The sequence below is a fragment of the Pectinophora gossypiella genome, chromosome 19, assembly GCF_024362695.1.
Source record: "Pectinophora gossypiella chromosome 19, ilPecGoss1.1, whole genome shotgun sequence".
Classification (NCBI taxonomy): domain Eukaryota; kingdom Metazoa; phylum Arthropoda; class Insecta; order Lepidoptera; family Gelechiidae; genus Pectinophora; species Pectinophora gossypiella.
This window is the reverse complement of record NC_065422.1, coordinates 4,184,745-4,207,802: the sequence shown is the minus strand read 5'-3', so window position 1 is coordinate 4,207,802 and position 23,058 is coordinate 4,184,745. Positions and strand designations below refer to the sequence as shown.

The following is a 23,058-nucleotide window of genomic DNA, read 5'->3' as shown; positions in this document are numbered from 1 at the left end:
AACGACGTTATCGTACACGCGTATCTGTGTGTGTCAAGTCTGACGCCATACGATTGAAGACTAAACTATGTTCGAGAGGGGGTGAGGTAAACCTAGACCAGCTGCTGGTGGGGAGCGGAGAGTTGCCATTCTACACGTAGTACCTATTTCCCGTTTTCACTATAATCAATTTTAACGCGGTTGGTTCTAAGTATCTTCTTGCCATCTTCTTCTTACATCGTAAGCTTGTAACATTTTTATCTTTAACACAATTGACGTAAATAATATTTGCGGTCCCCAAGGCATAAATAATGCCGAGTTAACTCGCCCAAGGCGGGGACAATCAGACGCCGGCGGGATCAAAATAAAAATCGAATTATAGCGGGAACCCTGCTTTATTGCGTTAGGGACGTTCTGTATTAATTGTAATCGCGTGTATTGAAATAGGTAAGTATTAGTCTGGAATATAAGTGGTGAGTAGGTAGGTATAGTTGGACAAGGAAAGTCTCATCGTCTCTCGTGTGGGTTGAGATGGATGACGAACCTCATCAACTGGCAACAGGGTTATTATTGAGCCGCCAAAGGCCCCTGACATGCCTCATGACTCAGGTCTAAACCAATAGTACACTATTTAGCCGTTCAGACGTTTGTCCCGCACGTTAAAGTAGGTATAGTCGGATGAGGAAGGTCTCTTCGTCTCTTATGTGGGTTGAGATAGATGACCAACCTCATCAACTGGTGTCAGGGTTATTATTGAGCCGCCAAAAGTCCATAGCTCAAGTCCAATGGCACGCTATGTAGTCGTTTAGACACCTGTCCCGCTCATTAAGTTTCGTATTAATTAATATCTACGTTAAAGAAGCAAATAGCTGTGCTTTATTGTGTTTATCAAGTTTCGAGTTAATTTATAACTATGTTGACGGAACGAATTGTGTTGTCATTTTTCACGCTACTTTGAGAAGTACCTGCTTGGGTACCAACTTAAGCACATAACGTTTTTCGTAATTATTTCCTTCTTCTGTACAGTCATGAGCAATATAATGTAACCACTTTAGGACTCTGTCGCTCTAACATATTTGACATTTAGTGAGACTTACAGTTCAATTTGTCAAAAAAGTTAATGTGACATGGTACCAAAGTGTATACATATTATTGCTCGTGACCGTACTAATAAGCCGGGGGGTAAGCCGTGCCGCCCAGTTGGTAGAAAGTTTGCCTCTCAGAGGCCCCTTGATGTCGCACGTTCGAATGCAACACAGGCCTAAACCAATCATTGTCGAATTTGTTTTCGAATTTATGTTTAAATCATAAATGATTATCACCTGCTCAATAGTGAAGGATATCACCTTGAGAAAACCCATATTTCCGAGAATTTTCGGAGCATTTTCGGAGGTATGTGACCTGACCTGTATTGAACTGGTTTTCGCTTCGCGGGTTGGAAGGTCAGACAGGCAGTCGCTTCTGTAAAAAACCCGACCTGTCTAATCTTTAGGTTAGGTAAGCTGACCTTGTGAAAAACGGGATGATGATGACTTCCTTTTTCTATATTATTTCTTTTCATCTATCTCTGGCTAGGTAGAAAATTTACAATAAGTCACGTCAAAAAAAAACATCTCTTGTAGTTTTTGTTCTTATATAAGAAAAAAACATGACAGATTGAATATCATCATCAATTATAGGACCCCTAATTTGATCTCAGCATCGAGCTCTTCAAAGAAAGCAATCATTTCATCATAATAAAAAACTAATTGAATCTAGGACAGACCGCAACTAAATCTAATTACTCAGCCATTGCAACCCCATTGAGGTATAATGAATTTATATAGAAATTCACTGGTTCTGTATATGCCGTGGATGTAGGGAAACTAGAAATAAAACTAGAGAAATTGTTCCATTATAGGCGTCATACATCTGTTTTAGACGATTCATGACTCATGTCGCAGGGTCATGCACTTTTTACATGCTGTGCAAGCCAATTGAATTGGCTACTTGGCAGTTTTTGGATAAGTATTTAAAAATTTCGAGAAGTTTTTAGCGGGACAGGAGTCCTAGTACGGCTTAGAAATAGACTACTCTGGGCGCCATCCCACTCGCGTCAAACAGGGTACTGCGGGGCAGAAGGCTAGAGGGAAACCACTGCTCTATTTTTCCCTAAAATATTGTATTTTCTCGAAAAAGCTTTAGCTAATTTCAAATTTTGCACCAAAACGGTTGGTCACGTGATATTTTGACGTCACATTTAAATTAACAAAGAAACTGTCAAACAGTATAACTTGAAGCCTGACAGGTAGTTTTTTTTTTAATTTGTGAAATGTGACGTCACACGAAGCTCAATCATGGCCGCCCGTGTTTCGGGTCTTGTCTATTACACAGATAAGAAATCGCATTATTATTTAAAAAAAAAAATGTTTAATGGTCTTAGTAAAACAATTATTGTTAAATAATAAACTACCATATGCGACATATTTTATATTATATTGTTACAACACTCAAGTAGCCAATTAAGATTGTCAAAGTAGGGTAAAATAAGGAATATTTAGGTGTTAACGTAAACACGAAAGAAAACGAAATTAAGTAGCATCTGAATGAGAATTTTTAGTTCAGATTTCGCGTGTAAGCAGTAAATACATACAAAATTCACGCCAATTTCCCACCGGAGTAAGCAGAGAGTAATCAGTATTTTTCCGAAAAAACATCGCGGTGATTACCATTTTCCTGCAATAAGAGTTAGAAAGTAAAGTGGATTGTTAAAAATAGGCAACATTTAAAACAAGAAAAGACTACTAAATAATTCGGTTTTATAAACTAAGTACTAAATTTGTAGCACGGATTAATAATGTAGAAAATGGTTTTTAAAAAAGAAAAAATATTGTGGCCGAGAAAAACCGCAACCAGAATTATTTTAAATTCTGCGCCGCAACATTCCAAAATTAAAACCTTTGCGAGAGCAATTCAAAAACTATCATTTCTAGCGTTTCGTCCATCCCCTGTAGGGGGGAGGAGTACGAGGGGTCCAGGGTAAGGGGTACAGTAAGGGGTGGGGTAAAGACAATGTCGAACTAGCAGTAGTAATCAGGTTACAGAACAATTTGCCTCTCTGCCCATGCGTGGTATATGCTACGTAATCTGCCAGTCTGTCTGCGTTTATTTTTCAACTTCCATTTCCGAGAGTTCAATTTGTATTGATTTATTTTTTGCTGTTTGGTTAGCAATGGTGATTTTTCGGTAAATTTTATTATTTGACGGTATGATTCCTGGTTTGACTAATTGATACCATGTTACTATTTGGTTTGACTATAAAAATCGATTGATGCACTCAGGAAAAGGTAAAACACCCACGCAGATTGGAAGATCCTTTCATGTTTAAACTTATATTATGAGCAATATAATCGGTGTGTCTATAAAGCTATACGTTAAAAAAGGAAATGCATAGGTGGGTACCTTCTTACTTAAGCGTAGAATTGAGAAGCTCACGTATATATATATATATATATATCCCAATCGGGGTAATCAAAGGTACATCCATCGCAAGATGAACTAAGTACCCACACCTTACCGCGCTTTCTGTTACACCTTTACTTTTTTGTTGCTTTCACCATTCACCACCACATCCCCACATTGTTATTTGAATTATTTTACCACCTTTTTGTATTTTATGTGTTCTCGCGAATAAATTGATTTGATTTCAATTAAACAATAATTCTTTATTGCTGAAAGACATAAGTGTTTGCTTTTTGTGTTTGTAATGAGCCTTTTTGAAGTTGATGAATGAAATACTTCTCAGAAAGACAAAAAGCCTTAAGTTTATTAATAACCGACATATACTTACCAGTAATTTGCGACCTAAATATCCACATAATCCAAAACGTTTCTCTCATAGCGCGACAATATTTGTCTAACAACCATAATTCCTCCAAATTAACGTCATAGCCATGGGCGAATACAAAAAAGCAATGTCATACCTCATTACCGCATAAAGTGAAGCAAATCCGTTGCGATTGAAACGTGGTGCGCGGGCGCCGGGACGCATGTGACCAATCGCGGTAATCCAGGACGCGTGGCTGCGCGTGCGCCGTCACTCGTGCGTCTGCCGTCGACGGGGCAACATCGTTAATTATTGCAAATATGCAATGTCGCTGACATGCGTGTAACTATTTGAGAATGAATGGGATGCTATGAGAAAAAAAATTGACATACCCATAATTAAGGTTTAGGTATTTGCAATTCCGTGTATTACCAAAATCTAAATTAAAAATGATTTGAAGTAGTAAGACGAATGTTCTTTTAAAATCCAAACCTCATTTATCTATTGAGTTTGGAAGTCTCGGCCGCAAAAGGTAAAATCTGTTAAAAACTGATTTTCGCAAAAAAATTGGTCTATAGAAAAAACTAAGACTGAACAGAATAATAATAAAATTGAAAAAAAAAAGGAATTGATTGAATTGTAATATTACCTATGTTATTATGAAGTCTGAAGCCTAATGAATATCCAATTTGTGCTTTATGTCATAAAAATTCTGAGTATTACGATATTAGGTCATATTAGGTATTTGCCGTGCTATCCACAGATTTTTTAAAATCTAATAGCTAACGTATAACCCGCGTGAACTGCACACCTAGATAGTAGGCATGCCACAGCCTTAAGAATCGGTGTTTAGGTTATTTGCACCGGTTATATCTACAATAGCTATTGTAGAAAAGGAAACATCTGCGACTTGACTATGCGTTTTGACCCATAGAACAAGGACCTCCGGTTTTGAGCTTTCTTCGGTCACTCCTTTTAGAAAACCTAGACTTCTTAACGTCATCTCCACCTCATCACCACAAAAATCTGACGATAAAGTGAGCATAAAAAGGCATAATTTCCTGTTGACATTAATAAAATAATCGTCCCGTTCTCACATTCAAAAAACTAACATTTACAATAGCAGATACAATAGTTTTATTATACGTATAAAATATTATATTATGTCGACACGCGGCCTATAATGGTTTAATTCGTGTATTAAAGGACAAAAGATATAAAAAGCGGGAATGCGCTGGTGACATTGATATCATAATCAAAATATGAAATGATATTTTTCTGGGGTGCATTCGGCCCTTGAGAGGGATTCGTTTGGATTATGTCGCCCTACATATATTTTGTTTGTTTTTAATGATATTTTATTAAAATAGTTTTTATTATTTGATTGTGCTAAACAAGTTAAGTATTTGTGGTAGCTGTGATTAGATCGGGGGCCGAAAAAAAGCTTAATTTTATTTCGGCGTAAAAGAATCTCTCACTGAAAAAGACCTATCTTAAGTTAAGTTATTTAAATCTATAGTTAGTTATTTAACTTTTTTATCAGATCTGTAAAGAACATTTCAACACAACTACACTAATTTTATTTATCAAAAATCGATGCAGTTCTTGTTCTTAAAAATGAAATCTCATATTAAATTTGTCATTAAATATTTCAGCAGTAATAAAATAGCACAAGATTCCCCATCCAGAAATGAACCCGAATATTTTCATCTCAGCAATGTCGTTGGCTGCACAATGCCTTTTGGGGTAAGCACAAGTCTGCGCCCGACGCCACTTCTCCGTTCGCACGCAGGAATAAAACTTATCGAATTGTACCCGATAAAAAACGCATTTTGACGCGTGCCGAAGCATTATTCGATAACCGTCGGGGGCGGTATTAGGCCATTGTACGGAACCCTAATTTCAGAAACGTCATTACCATCCGAAAATACGCTCTATACGGTACTGCATACTCGTGAATTTAGCAGGAGAATGACGCGATTTGAATTGTAATGACAAGTTTGAAGATGCAGAGAGAATTTAGTCGTTTTATCTGTGAAATAAGGTGTGGAATAGATCGGTGGGTGATGTCGGATTGCGAAAAATAGGGTTGAGAGAAGATTTCTCTATTTATTGGTGGGAAAGTCGCGTGTCACTTCTAACACCAGCTTTAATATTTTCTGGCGCGTGGCTCGCACGTGACAGCCTTTGGTAAAAAACTGGACGCTCGTAATTCGCGTTTTATTGTCGCATTCTTCTTGTTAAATGTTATGGCCGATTCTTTTCTAACAAGTTTTTTCCTGCGGTTACCAGTTCGGTAATTATTGCTTAAATTGAATGATTCCGAAGAGAAGGTTGATGAGGATGTAATTTTGATTTTATAAATGGTTTAAAACGGGAATAGGTTCGTTTGAATTGGTATTCTTTGATATTTAGAAGGTCCGTCAGAGGTGTATGTATTTCTATGGATACAAATGACTCCTTTTCATTTAAATGTATTTAATTAAAATCAGACTATTGCTGGAGTTGTGTTGTAACTTAATCATTGAAAAATCTACTAATTGTTTTAAGTTTACGCGGTTATTATCATAATTAAAGCACACAATAACGGGTTCTTATCGCGTTTAAAATAGCGTTTATATCGGGAGTCACATATTCCTATTTTAAACGCGGTAAGAACCCGTTATTATGTGTTTTAAATCTACTCCTGGTCGATGTTTATCGCTACTTACTGACCTAAGAACAATCATGTTGCTTCCCATAATTTGGATAATAACATACCAACTTAACACGTTGACAGTCCAGTGATCCATATACGGGTCATGACGGACTAGCTCCATACATTCCTATGACCCATGTGTGGGTCACTAAGAAATAGGTATTGTGAAGTGTTTAGAAAACATTTATTATTATTTACGTTTTTAACAGGACGTATAAAAATTGAAGCAATATGCGGAAAACGGAAGTCAAAACATTTTGTATCAACGTGTTAATCAAATAATAGTTCTTATCTAAATATAATAAAGATCAACCTGTTTATCGTTCTGAACATGTCCTTTAAAGTAAAATAATAATAATAATAGGTGCCTAGTAATCAAACAGAAATAGATACTCGTAGATAGTTTTACGTAAACTAAAATAAGTTACTTATCACTGGAAAATTCTCGAAAAATAAGTTATAACTGTCAAATAATTTTGAACTTTACTTAGCCGAGAAATGCGCTAATTCAATTCTTAATTAATAGCTTCTGTGTTTTAAATAACTTTTGTTTATATTTTTGTTGTATTTTACCTAATTTAAGTTTCCGTCGCTTACTTGTATAAAGTTGTATGAGCCCCTACGCGACTACTAGCGCCATCTATGTACTCAAACTGGTACTAAAAGCGGGTGGCTAGGCTAGGGCAGTGCCACCCCCAAAGGACCTATTTCCGTCCACGTGCCCGACAATACGATATGCGAGCGATACAATAGTGACGTCATCGTGACGTCATAATACGCGATTATTTACACTGTATAACGGAAATTGCCTTTTCTCTGTATTCGTTTCGGGATATTTTTGGAGTAATGAAGCTGAGGGACTATGTTACTATTACCTAATCTGTTCTATTATGTCGAGTGTTTAATATTTTTGACATTATAGCTGTAAGACCTACTTAGGTACTTACGTACGTTATAATGTGTACATTTTAAAAACAGCTATTACCTATTTACTTTTTTAAAACAGACACGCATAAATATTCAACAAATAAATCTATCGTACTATTAAGTTTTCATGTATTATGTAGTTGGTATCTACCTAACCTACGTACGATAAGCTGCAAAAGTCCAATTAGTTTCTTGCAAAGTAAATAATCTGGTTGCACTTAAGACCACCTGGTTACACATGTCGTTTCTGTAATAGACCAAAAACACCTACAAAAAACATATATTTAATAATTATGACAACTAATGGTCCATAATTTCACCACTGTTTTCAAATAATTCGCTGGGCTTAGTGACTGAACTTCTGCTCTTTGATTGTACCTAACTACATCTTTGTGCAACAAAGATTTTAATTTGTATCTTTTGACAACATAACATCAGGCCAATATCCTTGAAGGGGTCGGCAGAGGTGTATACTATAATTATCCTCGTTTCATTTGAAAATGTTCATAAAATGTTGTAAGTTTAGGCTTTTTGTCAATTTAGTCAAATGAGATACTTTTTATGAAAGTCAAAACAAATATTTTAAATCTGTAATGGCAGTCTAAGTACTTATTGTTGCTGTCAAAAAGAATAATAAGATTGGTAGTTGATCATCTTAGACTGGCTTTTATTTCTAGATTAGCATTTTATAATAATTTATCTTGGACCCAGTCAAATACCCTAATGTATTAAAACATACCTTTCGCCAACAACCAATAAAACAATAAAACAACACGTACATTACATACAATATATTGCGTGTAAAACAAAACAAAACCCATTTTCACTTATTACTAAATCAAAAGACTTCATTCTCACACGACGGGCGAAACAAACAATAAAAAACTAAAATAATAAATAATTAAACTAGGCATCAGTCCGAGTCCGACAAGGGAATGCTTTCCTGAAAACAAAATAATTGGTATGCTAAATGAGAGATACTAGCTAGCAAGCTATCGACAACCGTTGGGGAAGACATAATACATACATACAAGGACATCTCCAATTTGGTCAATGTAAGTCCTTCTAGGTCTTCCTCTGCCAGCCCTACCATCAACTTTCGCTTTGGGGAAGACGGGTTTTAGAAAACGTAGAGTTGGAGGCAAGATGATTGGACATTTAAGACACGACGATTTTATTAAAAACATCATAGAAGGAAAGCTACAAGGAAAGAGAGGAAGGGGAAGACCAAGAAGAGCTTACATAGAACAGATCAATGAGAAGGTGAACGTCGTGTCTTATAAGGAGGTGAAGGAATTGGCCTTTTATAGACAAGAATGGAGAATGCTACACCGACAAGAGTGTGGCTCTTTAGTGATGATGATAAGAGTTGACGCCTTTGAGCTAAGATGGAGTGAGGACATAAGTAAGGTGGCTGGCAGCGGCTAGAGCTGGAAATCCTAGGACCGAGCTCATTGGCGTGCCGAAGGAGACACCAGCATTGGACAAACTCTGGCTGTTAATGATAATGACTACTGTTAGCTAATTTCTTCTTTGCCGACGGTGTTTTGTCCAGACAAGTAGTCAATACCATCTGAGGCAAACCTACAGTAAATCACGTTTAAAAAATAGTGTGTGGCGGTGGGTCAAGAGACACACCCTGGACACTCTATACAGAAATGTCATTTTTACCGTGTGCTGCCTAAACCATAAGTGCGAGCGAGACACAGTCCGAGCGCTCCCACTTCTTAACAGCTTACGGCCATTTACGACTAAAGTAAGACCAAGAGGGGGTGAGGTCGGCCCTCCATGCGAATTGCGCGGGGCGGAGAATTACCGTTCTATACTTAGCATTGTTCTTTATTATTTATGGACATAAGTAGTCAGATTTTACTACCAGCCTATGATGACACGTAGCTGAACGAGTTCTGTATTCTTTTATCTAGCTGGTCTTTAATATATTCAAGGACACTTACTTCAAATTGTCCAATGAATATGTCAGAGTCGTCTGAAGGCGGTGGCTGGTCTATATTATCCACTGCTGTGATTTGAGGCCCTGAAACAATCAATGGAATCAGAATCATTTATACAAAAAAATTATCATGGATAAACTTGATGAAGGCCAATTTACTTTCAATTGAATCTACGTCATTTCGCAAGATATTATGGCTGAGGACTCTGAGGAGAAGAAATGACTTAAGTACGTAACATAATTATAATTTTAAAATAATTTAAGCGCCTCCAGGACTAAACCCAGGATGAAGACACCAGATCCATGATACATACATACATACATAAACTCACGCCCGTAATCCCTAATGGGGTGGGCAGAGCCACAAGTAATCAAAGACAACTTGCAGCCACTGTTGATACGAAGTCCAAAGATGGATATGATGAACCTTATGGTGATAAGGGATCAGCCTATCGCCCATAACATTAGTCCATCATGTTAGAGGACACAATCCCTCTGTCGGTTTTTACGACATGCCCGGGAAGAGAAGCAGCTGAACGTGTAGCAGCAGATCCATGATGTTTTAAAGAAAGGCCAAGTCAAGAGTAGGTATACTCTAAACCAGCGAGCATGCATGAAGTCATGGAGGAATCGAAGGTGTGTCAGGATCGTAGTAAGTGGAATTCCATGGTCTTCGCCAACCCCAACAGGAAATACCATTAAGTAGCGTAATCTTATGTACCTATGTGTATTACCTGTATAATTGATATAGTATTTTTAAACCTGTTTTAGAGTCTGACCAAAAAACCCTACGAGAAGCTTGGCCGCGGTTCTCACTGCAGTTTGAGCAAGTCTTACACAGAGTAAAGCTGCCTTAAGCTCGAGGCGTGGAATGCTAACACCTACTTATAATGTTTGTAATTAAATATCTATGTAAAATCAGTCTATTTCACTTTATTGCGCACTATATTGCAATTGTACAAGTGTATTATTAATCCTATGTCCAAGGTTTTCTGATAATGTAGTCTTTGCCCACCTTAATTATTAATCTTGAATATTTTGTCCTGTAAATGTCTTGTTTTGTGTGCAAAAATAAAAATGTAAACTGACTTACCCATAGGTATGCACTCCATGGGCTCGAACAGGTCCATAGAGATCAGATCCAGTGGAGGAGACAACGCTGGCGGTGGCAGTGCGCAGGTTGAAGATATTCTAACAGCTGGAAAAACGATCATAATCACGACGTGACTACCTCAAGCCTGTTGGCTTATTTTTTTTGTACTGGGTGAGTGCCATTAGCGTTCACCAATAGTCTGGCTAAGTAGTTAGTGCCGTCTGAGCCAAAAGAGATATGACTTATTGTAGACTTATTTAAAACAAACAAAGAAGGCCTTGGTCCAGAAGTAGGATCAGTTAGGCTAAACATGATATTGTTACCTGGTCTAAGTGGATCGTCATCATAAGAATTGCAGTGGTCGTTGCGTCGCAGTATCTCTGGGCGCGGTATGACAGGCGGCATCGGTGGCAAGGGGGCGCCTGTGCTCGTGCATGGCTCGAGATGTCCCACTGTTGACACAACATAACACAAGCTCGTGACTAGAACCCAATATCGCAAGATGAACTAAGTACCCACACCTCACCGAGGTTTCTGATAGTCCCTTAGGGTTTCTCTTAGGTCTAATATATAAACTATAATTTTATTCTTCTTCTTTAATATAAAATGCATGACAAAATACACGAAGGTTGCCTGGAAGACATAGCTGCATGAGCAATAAGGCCGCTGTATCTGATGTCCTTATTCCTGTATCTTGTGTCCATTGTGCTCGATAAAGTATTTTATCTATCTTGTACAGTCAAAGTCCATACCATCAGAAGACAGTGCGGTGTGGTACGCATGGTGGGGCTCCTCAACGATCAGCTGCAGCCTGCCGCCAGGCTTGATCTGCGGTACCACAGTCGCTACCACCGGCACTCGGATCTGCACCGCGCCTCCCACGCCCGTGCCTGTTTCTTCATGTGCCTGATTAACAAAAGACTGACTTTTTTCTTAACCCTGATGCTCAGTAGGGTCATAAGACCGAATATCCTTTAAAAATTCAAACCTCATTTAATTATTGTGTCTGGAAATGTCAACCTTAGAAGGATAGACCAATATATACCTAAGAATAAAGTTCCCAGAAGTATTTTGAATATTTGTCCAAAATTTTGAGTAATGTCCTGGGGGTTAAAATGGCCACATCGAAGCTATTCATCTAAGAAAGCAATATTGCAATTTGACATTTGCGCATATAAAAGTAAGTGCGCAATGCAAACAAATGTCAAATAACAATATTGCTTTCTTAGATGAATTGCTTCCATGTGGCCATTTTAACCCCCCCTGATCTGTAATGATCCTGACATAGAAAATAACCTACAACGCCAATTTAAACTAGTTTGATCTAGAATTAAAAACCTGGAGAGTTAAAAAGGCCATATTGAAGAAATCACCTAAAAATAAATATTGCTATTTTATATTTGTCGACATTGCACATTGTGTGGCCTTTTTAGACCCTCTGATCAAACGGTATATTAATAAAAGCAGAATACTATAGGTACGGTTTTAAATAACATATTCCTCACCTCAATAGATGAATCTTCATTTTTCACTACAATTTTCCCTCCATCTCTCAAATCCTCTGCTGTGGCTGGCACCAACATCTGCATGATACGAACAAATATATTTAACAAAACTCAGTAAGAGTCGTTTTAAGGGTTCACGTGAGCAAATGCTTAATCATTATAGACTTGAAAACTCCGAGACAAGAAGAATTTCTTCCGAGAAGAAGATGTTTGGGACACACAGATTGTGGTGAGAAGGGTGTTCACAACAAAAGGACAAAATGCGTGCTGAGATGTCCGGTCACGAGCATTAATATGTATACAATTTGGTACCATGTTACATTAACTTTTTTGACAAATTGAACTGTAAGTCTCACTAAATGTCAAATATGTTAGTGCGACAGAGTCCTAAAGTGGGTACATTATATTGCTCATGACTGTCCGTAGAGGCACTATGGTGGTATTAATACGTGTATTTACTGGTATGTTACCAAACATAACATAAGCTCACAAATATATCCTAATTAGAGGTGCAGCCATTGCAAGATGAACTAAGTATCCACAGAAAGCTCAGACACTTTCTGTTAGACAGTGATAGGTGGTGCGCCATATCGCAGTCTATAATGTTCGAGCCAAATAATAATATGTTAGTTAAAACTGCACATAAGATAAATTAGTAACTCTTTATTACTATTATGTTATGTTGTGTATAAGTGTACTAACCTGTTTCCCGCCAGGCAGACATGTATCAACAACTTTAACCAAAACTGGGGTTCCATTATCAGGCTTAAGCAACGCAAAGGGTGTTTGTTTTTTAGCCAAAGCGACATCCATATGGTAAGTCTTTATCGGGTCCACTATGACCCCGGCTCCTAGTTGTCCTTCGTTGCCCCATATGTCTCCTTGTTCTGGGTATGGTTTTGGCATGTCCCAGGAAGTAGGTTTGGTCCAAGTAGATGAAGAAGGGCCTTCGATGGAAGGTAGGTAAGACTCCACTGAGGAAGATACTTCGCAATGTTCGATTGGAGGCGGTCTGGAACGTTAAGAAGAGCTATAGTTTCTATGGTGCAGTGACTAAAAGATTCATGGATATATATAGATGTAAAGACTTCTAAATGAGACGTATTAAGTACATGCCAAAACCACTTAACCAATCTGCAAGAAGTGCTAAGAGACGATGATTTTCTGATCACTGAAAAATAAACTTTAGCACCATCATCATAAACAAATTACTCGCTCCAGCTCGAGGATCACCTTGAAATTATAAATTTGGTAGGGAGAACAGATGTATGATGATTTTAATAAAGTTAATTAGGTATTCAATGTTTTCAGAAAGTCCTCGACTCGCAACAAAAAGTACCTCTAATATTGGAAATATTTTTAGGAAAAACACCTCTCACAAAACGGCTCGTTTGCTATCTTTGAATTTATTAAAAAAAAAAACTATTTCAAATGAATCCTCACCTGGTGGAATCCGGTTGAGTCTCAGATGCAGGTCTACGCGGCGCACTTTTACCTCTCACTACGTTGATGCAATTCTCATCAGGATGTGCCTATAATGATTAATATCAAATAAGTTTTCATTGTGATGTAAGTATATAACATTTTAGAGGGAACTAGCCTATTATACAATAAATCGGTACAAGACAATTCAATTTAACCATGGTCGAAACTCTCGGCATGTCATGGGAACAAGCTACAGAGACTGCAAAAGATCGCGAGGAGTGTAAATCTGTTATTTAAGCCATACATCCCAAAAAGGGATGAAAGAATCAGAAGAAGAAGATAGTCAAAACTAAGGTGTAACTTAACAAAGTGGGAGCTGTAAGAACGTTTTGATACGTTAAATAGTGGGCGGTGTAGGCAAAGCACATGTGTGTGTCTTGAATACACGGAGCAAGAAACATGATGAACTCTGCATCGCTTTAGTGACCGTCATGGGCGAGATTCCCCGTGACAGTTATAAGCATAAGTACGCCAACTATGTATTTATTTCTTGTAGTTCCGTGGTATTTTATGCTATGGTATGCTTGTAGACTCACCTTGTTTTTATGGCATACTAAGTTGGATTGCTGGTTGAAGCCTTTCATGCAGACGTGGCAGCGGTAAGGACGCTCGTTGGTATGCGTGAACAGGTGATTGCGTAAGTTGCCTGTCAAAGTAAACAAAATGTGCTATAATCATCATGATTTTGTCATCTCTTTTAGAAGAGACGGGAGGACTTTGTTCAGCAATATGGGAACAGTAGTTTCTTTTTAAAAAAATACCTACAAACTAGTCCATTCATGACCTGGAAAAATGACATAAGAGTGGACGGATAGTGGAGAAGCTCCGTTTAGGCCAGATGCATTTTTTGATCTATCTATGGCAATCAACTTGCACCAAGTCTTCGCGCTTCATAGTTCTTGGAACGTTAAGATTCTTCATGCGTGTTCGTACAAAAACGCACCCAATGTGCGGCCTTACTTTAACTTTTTACTTTACTTACCTTACTGGTAACTACGCAACCCTGAAAAGCTTGACATGATGAAAAAGGTACGATTAAGGGAACCAGGGTAACCTTTCTGATGGAATCCTTTGGGACAGATGTGGCACTTGTATGGCTTCTCTTCGGAGTGGGTCTTGCGGTGGGAGATCAGGGTGGAGACACGGTTGAATGTTTTGCTGCATACCTGGGTTAGTGGAGAGGATGGTTTTATGGGGGCGGAGAAGAATGGGGAAACATGAAATGTAAATATTTAAAGATGCGTTAAGTAAGCAGAATGACGTAATATACTTATAAATCTGACGATCAGATCACTGTAGGCATAAAGCCAATCAGCTCGTGACCTGTCCTGTGGCCCAGCAGTAGAACACAATACAGGATGTTTTTGTTATGTTATGCTTCTATGCGGGACCGGGAGCCAATAAAAAAGTAGAAAACGTTCAACTGCTTATTTAGTAAATGCGGGCGAGGAAATCTGTCCTTTCTAGAATGATGAATCACTAAAATGAACCCATCACCTGTCACACTGCAGATTCGTACTGAGCATCAAGGAATTAGTATCAAAAGTAAGTACGAAAGACGTCGTATCCATGTCACAGAGTCACAGCCTAGACACTGCATACAACGGGAAGTATTCCTTCGAATGTCGGCTCAATAATGAGACTAGATAGAACTCTACAGAGACTCCAAACCTAGTCTTCTAATCTTCAGGTTAGGTAAGTAGACCTTGTGAAGATTTAACGCTAGAGAGATGATGAATGTCTCACTTACCTCACAAGCGTAAGGCCGTTCAGAGGAATGTATGGCGCGATGCTGACTGAGGGTGGACAGCTGTCGGAAGCTCTTGCCACAAGCATCACAGTGGAAGTTGCGTTCGTCAGTGTGCGTCGGTAAATGACGCATCAGGGTATATTGGTGCTGGAATTCGCGGCTACCTGGGTCGTGGAAGATTGAATATATAAATTGGTACCTATTTATTTATTTAAGGAATAACGGTAGGTACATACAGGGTGTTAGTGACATTGTATCGAATACTGAGGGGAATGATTCAACTCACGATTTTATTTTAGTTCCATACTTTTTCGATTGTATTTTTATGATAAACGTAATTTTTGTATCTTGTGAACGTGTAGACTTGTAAGTTTTGATAAACACGGCACTGGTCTATGCCCAGCGGTAGGACGATAGGTAAGCTGCTTGTGCTAACTCATGTATATTAAGTACAATACTAACATATTCCACACTCCCACAGCTTGATGGTGCGTCCGTGTCTCTTCACATACTTCACGTAGTGAAATCTAGAGCGCGGATCAGCCTTGTCCACTTTGCAGGGTACATTCTTATCTGGAAATAGATCATCATCATCATCAGCCTACTGCAGTCCACTGCAGTGGGCTTAGGACTGTAAGCACGCGACTCTTTCTCGCCGCGACAGAGATCATCTGTCTCTTTCTGTGCAGTACTGTGAGAGAGTGACGTCGTCGAGGCGAGAAAGAGTCGCACGCTTACCGTGCTAAGCCAGCGGGACATTAAGGCTTCTCGCAAAGCGCGCCACAAATCGCCCTATCCTGAGCTTTAATCCCGATTCACATTATCTTAGTGTTTAGCAGAGTGCTTTAGGATAGTACTTTAGTTGAAACATGAACGCTTCTTGCTTTTAGTACATCTACTTGACTTTCAAGTTTAATCAAAATAGTTTTATATTTTTTGTCTCAAGTCATTGTGGCATCGAAATGATAGTTACTCTACTGCAAGAAATATATAATTTTAGTTTTCGTTTTCTTTTTTTCATACAATTTAAACGTTGTTCAAAGAAATCTTACACGATCTATGTTATTTCTTTTTAAAATTTTATTTTCAATTATTGTTCTTTTTAATTTGTTAACTTTAGTTTCTACTTTTTATTATCAGTGTTGTGTGCGTCTATAGGTAATTGGCAGGTATACCGGAACTTTTCCATACAATTTTTTCAATTATATACAATTGCTTTGTGTATTCTATTTTGTTTGTTTGTGTATGTACGGTTGTTGATGCACCATAATAAATAAATAAATATACAAAAAATAATAATAAAAATAATGTAAAAGTAATGTATGTAATGTAATGTATGTGTAATGTGTATGTATGTAATGTAATGTATAATATAATGTACTAAAGAACTTGCCATTCAAGTTGTACTAAAATTCTCTTCTAAACACTAAGATAATGCAAATGACGTCAATCTCGAATGGGAACTCGTCATATTATGCTTCGGGATTGATCCCGAAAAATTAGACGAGATCCCGTATCCTGCGAGATCGGGATTGCGTTCCCTAGCGGCGGATGCTTTTTTTTCAGAATGATGTATCATTAAATGGCCACTGCTGGCTGAAGCGAATTATCAAATTATTCGATTGAGCTATGCTTGGTTCTCAGATACTTACAACATGCGTTTCATTCTTTTATTTTTGTTGGTAAGGTGGTAAGCCTGGAAGAAAACTATGATGAAGGAGTAAAGACTTACTGCCAGGTCCTGAGGAGGTAGAGGACACGAGGTGTGGCTCCACATATGGTTTCCTGGTGAACGTCAGTCCGTTGCGAGACTTGCTGGGTTGGAACACCGCACTTGATGTGTCCGCTTCCTGTGAGCAAGTAATATTTAATACACAATTTTAGTGACCTTTAGCGGCTCAATAATAACCCCGATACCAGGGCTACAGACATGGCGACGTCGTCGGTAATTCATCTCAACCCACACGATAGAAGAAGCAGAAGTAATATTTATCATTTGGTTAGTACTGAGATTATTTTTTAAAGAATATAATAGGTTCGTCGCCAATTATATGGAACTTAAACATAGCTGGGAGAACTAAGTGGAAATACTATATACCTCTGCCTAGCCCGTCGCGGTTATAGGTATAGGTGTGATGTTATGTTATGTATGTGTTATTATTATTATGAGATTACTACTTAACAATAACGCCAGCTGTTCTCTTGTGGACGTTTGCAATAAATTATATTCTGTATCGTACCTATATTGTATTGTAAGTATTAAATTATGACTACCTACTTATCAAGAGTGGATGCAGGTTGTTGCGTGTAAGTTGTTTTCTTGTATCTACGATTTATGAAGTCGTTCTTACCTTCATCTCACTCTTCAGGGCAGCATCCAGGTCTTTCCCGAAGGTGGTCTGCCCCGTGGTACCGAACCCAGGCTCGGAGACCAGCGAGGCAATATTGCCATCTTCCTCGGTCCACGCGAACCTTGCTTGTGGCTGCTCCAAGCCCTCGGGGAAGAAGCCGTCCCGGAAAAAAGAGCGGTGGACGTCCAGCTATGGAGGAAATTACATTTCTCAGATTGAAAGTGATACCGCAATCCATATAATCTATGGCACGCGGTACACAGGGACAAAAAGTACCATAGCGTACCTATATACTGTAATAACTGAAGTCGCGGCAGAAAGCTAGTTATAAATTTTGTTATAAGTAGTATAATTTTCTGTCTGCCAATACTGACTGTACGATTATCAGATAAATAAGACTTAAAAAAAGTTCGGTCGCTTGTTCTTAGAATTATTATGCATGCTGCATGCTTGATCATTTTAAAACATAATAATAAATAAATAAAATAATAATAATTACATAAAGCCTGTAATAAGTAATATTACCTATACCAACAGCTACCTATTACAATACAATGCAGTACAAATACTTATAAGTACTTTCTCTATTTCTCTTTATTTAAGAGCTGCGCTGTCGGTGAAGTAATCGCCATTCCTCTCTTCTTCCCGCCAAATCCTTCACCTTCTGATACGACACGACCTGCACCTTCTCTTTCATATGTTTCATAAATGTTCTCCTATATCTACCCCTTTTTTTCCTTCTATGATGTTAAGTACTTTATTGCACCAAAATAAAAATATTTAGAAAAATCTCTTAACTGGGCACTTACATTTCAAAGCTGTAAAGTTTTGAAGTTGTAAACAGACGTAATTACTTTCCCGCAGTAGAATCTACTACCTAAGTTACTAAAGTATGTCCATGGTGTGGTAATTCTGTACTATATTTTCAGTATCCCATGACTGTGAAGGTCCAAAATATACTCTCTACCTCACGGACCTAAACACCTGGAGAATGACATGACTCCAAAATGCGCGGGATTTAAAAACTGTCATACAGACCGCTGATAATCATTAAAGCACTACACATATGACTTCCCTGAGTGGGGTTTCTCAGTCTTAAACATAGTAAATGCATTATGGGAGACTCACTTCATTTTTCACAGAGTTGGTCAGCAAAGATTCACCATTAAATCCCAAGTCCTTTTTGTCAAACTTGTCAGTAAGACACACTTCACGAATACTGAAACAACACAATGAAGGAATAATCAATTGTTCTTAAACAAAAAAGTAGCGTGACACAACATCAAATCGACATGGCCGAGTATACTTTTGTTTTCCAACAAAATAAGATCGAACCTTATAATCTCGTCGCCCGGTCGCATGAAACTGCTATCTGGGATTTCTTTTATTTCCTCATCGGAAAACATCTTTTATTAACCACGATTTTTCAACTTTTTTCAAAACATAATAAGCGGTTCACGTCAAACAAGGATTTTTTCACAATTGTTATTTTAGTTTCTATGGAAAATATTCGGAAAAAGAATTTTATTATTTCAAAATTATTACTCTTTTGATTTCGCACGCGTTCTAACTGGCCTATTCGAACGCGCGTTGATATGTGACCTTTATGAACTTTTTTAAAAAGTTCACTGCTCCCGCGCGTTCGTTCGGGAATTAAAAATGTAGTTTTAATTTTAATATCATTTTTATTTATTTGCTTTTTCCGTGCATTTATGAACAGGCTTTTTCTAATCCATTTTTTACTTGTAATTTTATTTATTTTTGTGGCGGGAATCTCTTGCAGTGTATTATAAAAGTATTTTAGATAGAAAAGTTTCCTACTGAACGAGGATATCTTGGAGTGGAGAGGTTTGTTATAACGTCTAAGTGGTCTGCTCATTTCGCTCGGGCCACTCGAAGGTTGAAGAACTCTTCAGTGCTGTGTTTGCGGCAAGGGAATTAATCTTATGAACAGAAAATATTTTTACGTTTCGAAAGTGCTATTTAAAATTTTATCATGCGTAAAAAGAATTACAGAGCTCGCTATAGTATGGGACGGGTGAAAAAGAAAAAAATATGAAAGTTATTCGTGGTTGTAGCTACTGTTAGGTTTAGATCAATGTGTTGCTTAATTAATTAGCAAATACCTACCTAACCTCTACGCGCAACAAGTACAATATAAATCCTAAACTGAAATAGAAGTTTACATCATACATATTATGTTACTAATAGATGGTATCATATCTCACATCTAAGAAATTATATTTTTCCTTTTAAACCTTTCTTCAACTTGAACCGGAGTGAATAAAAAGCATAGGACGCATACGGCTGTGTAATTTCCTATTTCCCGGGTGTGTCGTAAAAACCGACAAAGGTTGTCATATATTATCTAACATGATGGACCATTGTAAGGCCGATTACCTATCATCATACTGTTTTTCATTTCTATCTTAGGACTTTGCATTAAGTTAGTTCGCACCAAAAGTGGCTGACTGCAATAGAAAACAGATGCGATTCTATAATGTTCAAATTGGCTACTTGACAGTTTTCGAATACCTAGGTATTTTAAAAATTACAAACGCCTATTTTATACCGCTTAAAATATTTTATTTAATCTAAAAAGCTTTATATAATACAAATAAAAAAACATAATATTTTTCTTTATAAAAAAAACATATTTTTCTTTATTAACATCAAATTTCGCGCGGCTTTTTGGCGGGAAACGGGAACGGGACAGTTGCTTTCTTCATTGAATAATCTAAATAATTAATACGAAGTGGTGTTTTGTGGTTAATGATCGCATTAAGTTAGTCGGAAGACATTCGCGAGTGTTATTATATCGGAGTATTCAATAAACAAAGTGTATCTGCCTATTTTCGCTTCGTGTCAAGAAGCCGCTTCATAACTCGAAAGTTTATGCGGACTTTTGAGTTAATTCGTTTGGGGTTCGGAGTAGGAGTCTACTCCGAGGGTGGGGGCTTAGGTTTCATCATCATCACCCTTCATCATTTCATCAATCATCAAGAAAAAAAAATACGTAAGACATGGCGGTATGGGCATAGTTCCCTTTGCCTTACCCTTCGGGGAAAACCAAAACAAAATCAAATTTCGCGCGAAAACGGTTGGTCACGTGACATTTTGCCCAGTGACGTCACATTTCCACAAATAAAGAAACTGTCAAACAGTATAACTTGAAACCTGGGATAGTTTTCGTTTATTTTGTAAAATATGACGTCATACGGAGCTCAATCATGGCCGCCAGTGTTTTGGGGTGTTGTGAATGTAATAAACAGATAAATATCGCATTGTTATTTTGTTAAAATAAAATACCTATCTAAAAATGATCTTAACAAAAAATAAACTATTAGATAATTAAAACACATTAAATTGTTACCTATCTCCAACATTCCAAGAACGTAAATTTTACTTTTGTTTAAGTGAAATTACTGACTAATGTATTCAATTACTATTACTTGTCACATATATAAAAATCATTAAAACTGTTAATAAATCTTTTACGTTAAAAATTTCCTTGCAAAGTAAATATAAAAACGTTGGTCGTGGGTAACTTATATTTTATAAAATGGCAACGCAGGGTAGGATGACGTCAGCTGGGATAACCTTGCTAAAATGGCCACATCGAAGCAAAATAATTCATCTAAGAAAGCAATATTGCATTTTGACATTTGCGCATATTAAAATAAGTGAGCAATGCAAAGAAATGTCAAAAAGCAATATTGCCATTATACAATATTCCATGTGGCCATTTTAACCTCGCTGGTTTTCTTGTACTATGATCACCCCCGTCCTACAATAGTTGCGAGCGAATTTGAAACTAATGTGTTACGAAGGCCAATAAGTGCCATCACGTCTCGTCGGCAAGGAAACCAAGTAGGAATGCCTTTGATTGGTATCCGTGTGATTTGATTGAAATACCTTCGCCATGTGTCGTCTTGCTTTAGTAATCTTGGTGCTTGGTAGTTGGCTGACACGATCGCAATGTCAAGGGTTCGCTGGAGATTCGCTCCTAAGTGTTCTTGGTATGCATGGATTTAGGAGCTGGTATGTTGGTAGGAAGAGATGACTGTCAATGAGGATTTGAGTAAGAATGTAGATAAGTAATTATTTATTGACACTTGAAAATCTTCTATCGTGTGGGTTGTGAGGTGGATTACCACCCCCATCAACCCTAGTGTCAGGGGATATTGTTGAGCCGCCATAGGCCCCTGACATGACTCTTATAATGTACTTACATCTGTAAGTAGTAATCGGGACCAACGGCTTAACGTGCCTACCGAAGCACGGATCATCTTACTTTTGGACAATAAGGTGACCAGCCTGTAATGTCCTAACCATAGGGATCACAAAGTGATTTTTTGTGATTTGTCACCACCGGGATTCGAACCCGGGACCTCCGGATCGTGAGCACAACGCTCAACCACTGAACCACGGAGGCGGTTAAAAATAAAATAATACTTGAAAATAAAATATCGCAAAAGCTATTACCTACCTAATAATTCTAAGGTACTTATTTAGCGAAAATATCCAGGGCCCCGATTGTAACGGAGGTCCGTGTTGCTCTATGCCCGATTGCGGTGATTTCAATCGTCCCAGTTTCGTCTTTCACAGAAAAAGAAAAATAAAGCAGGAGGCGAAGTCTTATCTATTCCCTATTTGAAACTGCGTGATAAAGTTACTAGTAAATGTAACAGTAGACGTAACAAAATAAATTACTGCTAAAATATAAAACTATTTAATATTAGAAATACCTATTATGTATTATAAAATAACAAGGAAAAAGTAAAAGCACCTGTTAACCTGTCGATAGGTTTATGATACACCGTATTTTTATTATGAAATGTTAATATAAAAAAGAAAAATAATAAATAATTAATATAATTTACCGCTGAAGTTTATTTCAAAATAAAGAACTCACCCATTATTTTATACTGGTAGTGACATCTAGCGACGTAAAAGTTACTAATTGTAATACTGCCATCTATTATATTCTAAAAGAACTAATATGAAACAGCGCCACCTTTAAGAACAAATACGAACTGCTTACTTAACAATTCTGTTCTGTATGAACTGCCATCTAGTGAATTTTTAGGGAATTTCTTAGTTGCTTGGTAGCAGTATTTAGAATCCTCCACGATGGACATCGTCGTCTATCGTAGTTCTGCAAATTTGCGTCAGATGGCGCGTTAGCTTTTTCTTGTTTTTATTTCATTATGATAATTGTAATTCTGATCTTAAAATTACGTACCTACTTACCTACCATGTAGTAGGTATAACTATACATACATACTAAGATAGCTTACGATCCTTAACAGGGCGGACAGCGCCAAAATTTTTGATAGGTAGGTAAGATAATTTACAGACATTTTTGATAAAATTATGAACTGAGTAGGTACCCACACTTCACTGAGCTTACTGTTTGGAGCTTTTCGTATAGATGTCTTACTCTTATGATATGTTATGTTTTAATAAATAATGACTAACATAGTTTTTAAATATAATGTAACTAACAAGATA

The 23,058-nt window shown here is 37.5% G+C and overlaps 1 protein-coding gene across 1 annotated transcript; it reads right to left on the bottom strand.

The window, feature by feature from the left end:
* Positions 1-8,277: 8,277 nt before the first annotated feature.
* On the bottom strand, positions 8,278-18,950 carry LOC126375796 (uncharacterized). The gene is made up of 16 exons (XM_050022883.1): positions 18,880-18,950; positions 18,673-18,763; positions 17,545-17,733; positions 16,926-17,043; positions 15,656-15,766; positions 15,194-15,357; positions 14,498-14,609; positions 13,980-14,089; positions 13,402-13,490; positions 12,661-12,970; positions 11,973-12,036; positions 11,206-11,355; positions 10,777-10,905; positions 10,454-10,558; positions 9,365-9,444; positions 8,278-8,352 (listed from the first exon to the last, which is right to left on the bottom strand). Exons 1-16 carry the CDS (start codon positions 18,948-18,950, stop codon positions 8,323-8,325), a joined length of 1,923 nt encoding a protein of 640 aa, XP_049878840.1. The 3' UTR covers positions 8,278-8,322.
* Positions 18,951-23,058: the final 4,108 nt, after the last annotated feature.

Excerpts from the sequence above, each read along its gene's own strand:
- LOC126375796 (XM_050022883.1), bottom strand. The coding sequence starts at position 18,950 with ATGTTTTCCGATGAGGAAATAAAAGAAATCCCAGATAGCAGTTTCATG. Across the intron at positions 17,044-17,544 it reads CCCTGAAGAGTGAGATGAAG|GAAGCGGACACATCAAGTGC; the intron begins GTAAGAACGACT and ends ACTTGCTCACAG. Across the intron at positions 12,037-12,660 it reads GTCTGCCTGGCGGGAAACAG|ATGTTGGTGCCAGCCACAGC; the intron begins GTTAGTACACTT and ends CGTATCATGCAG.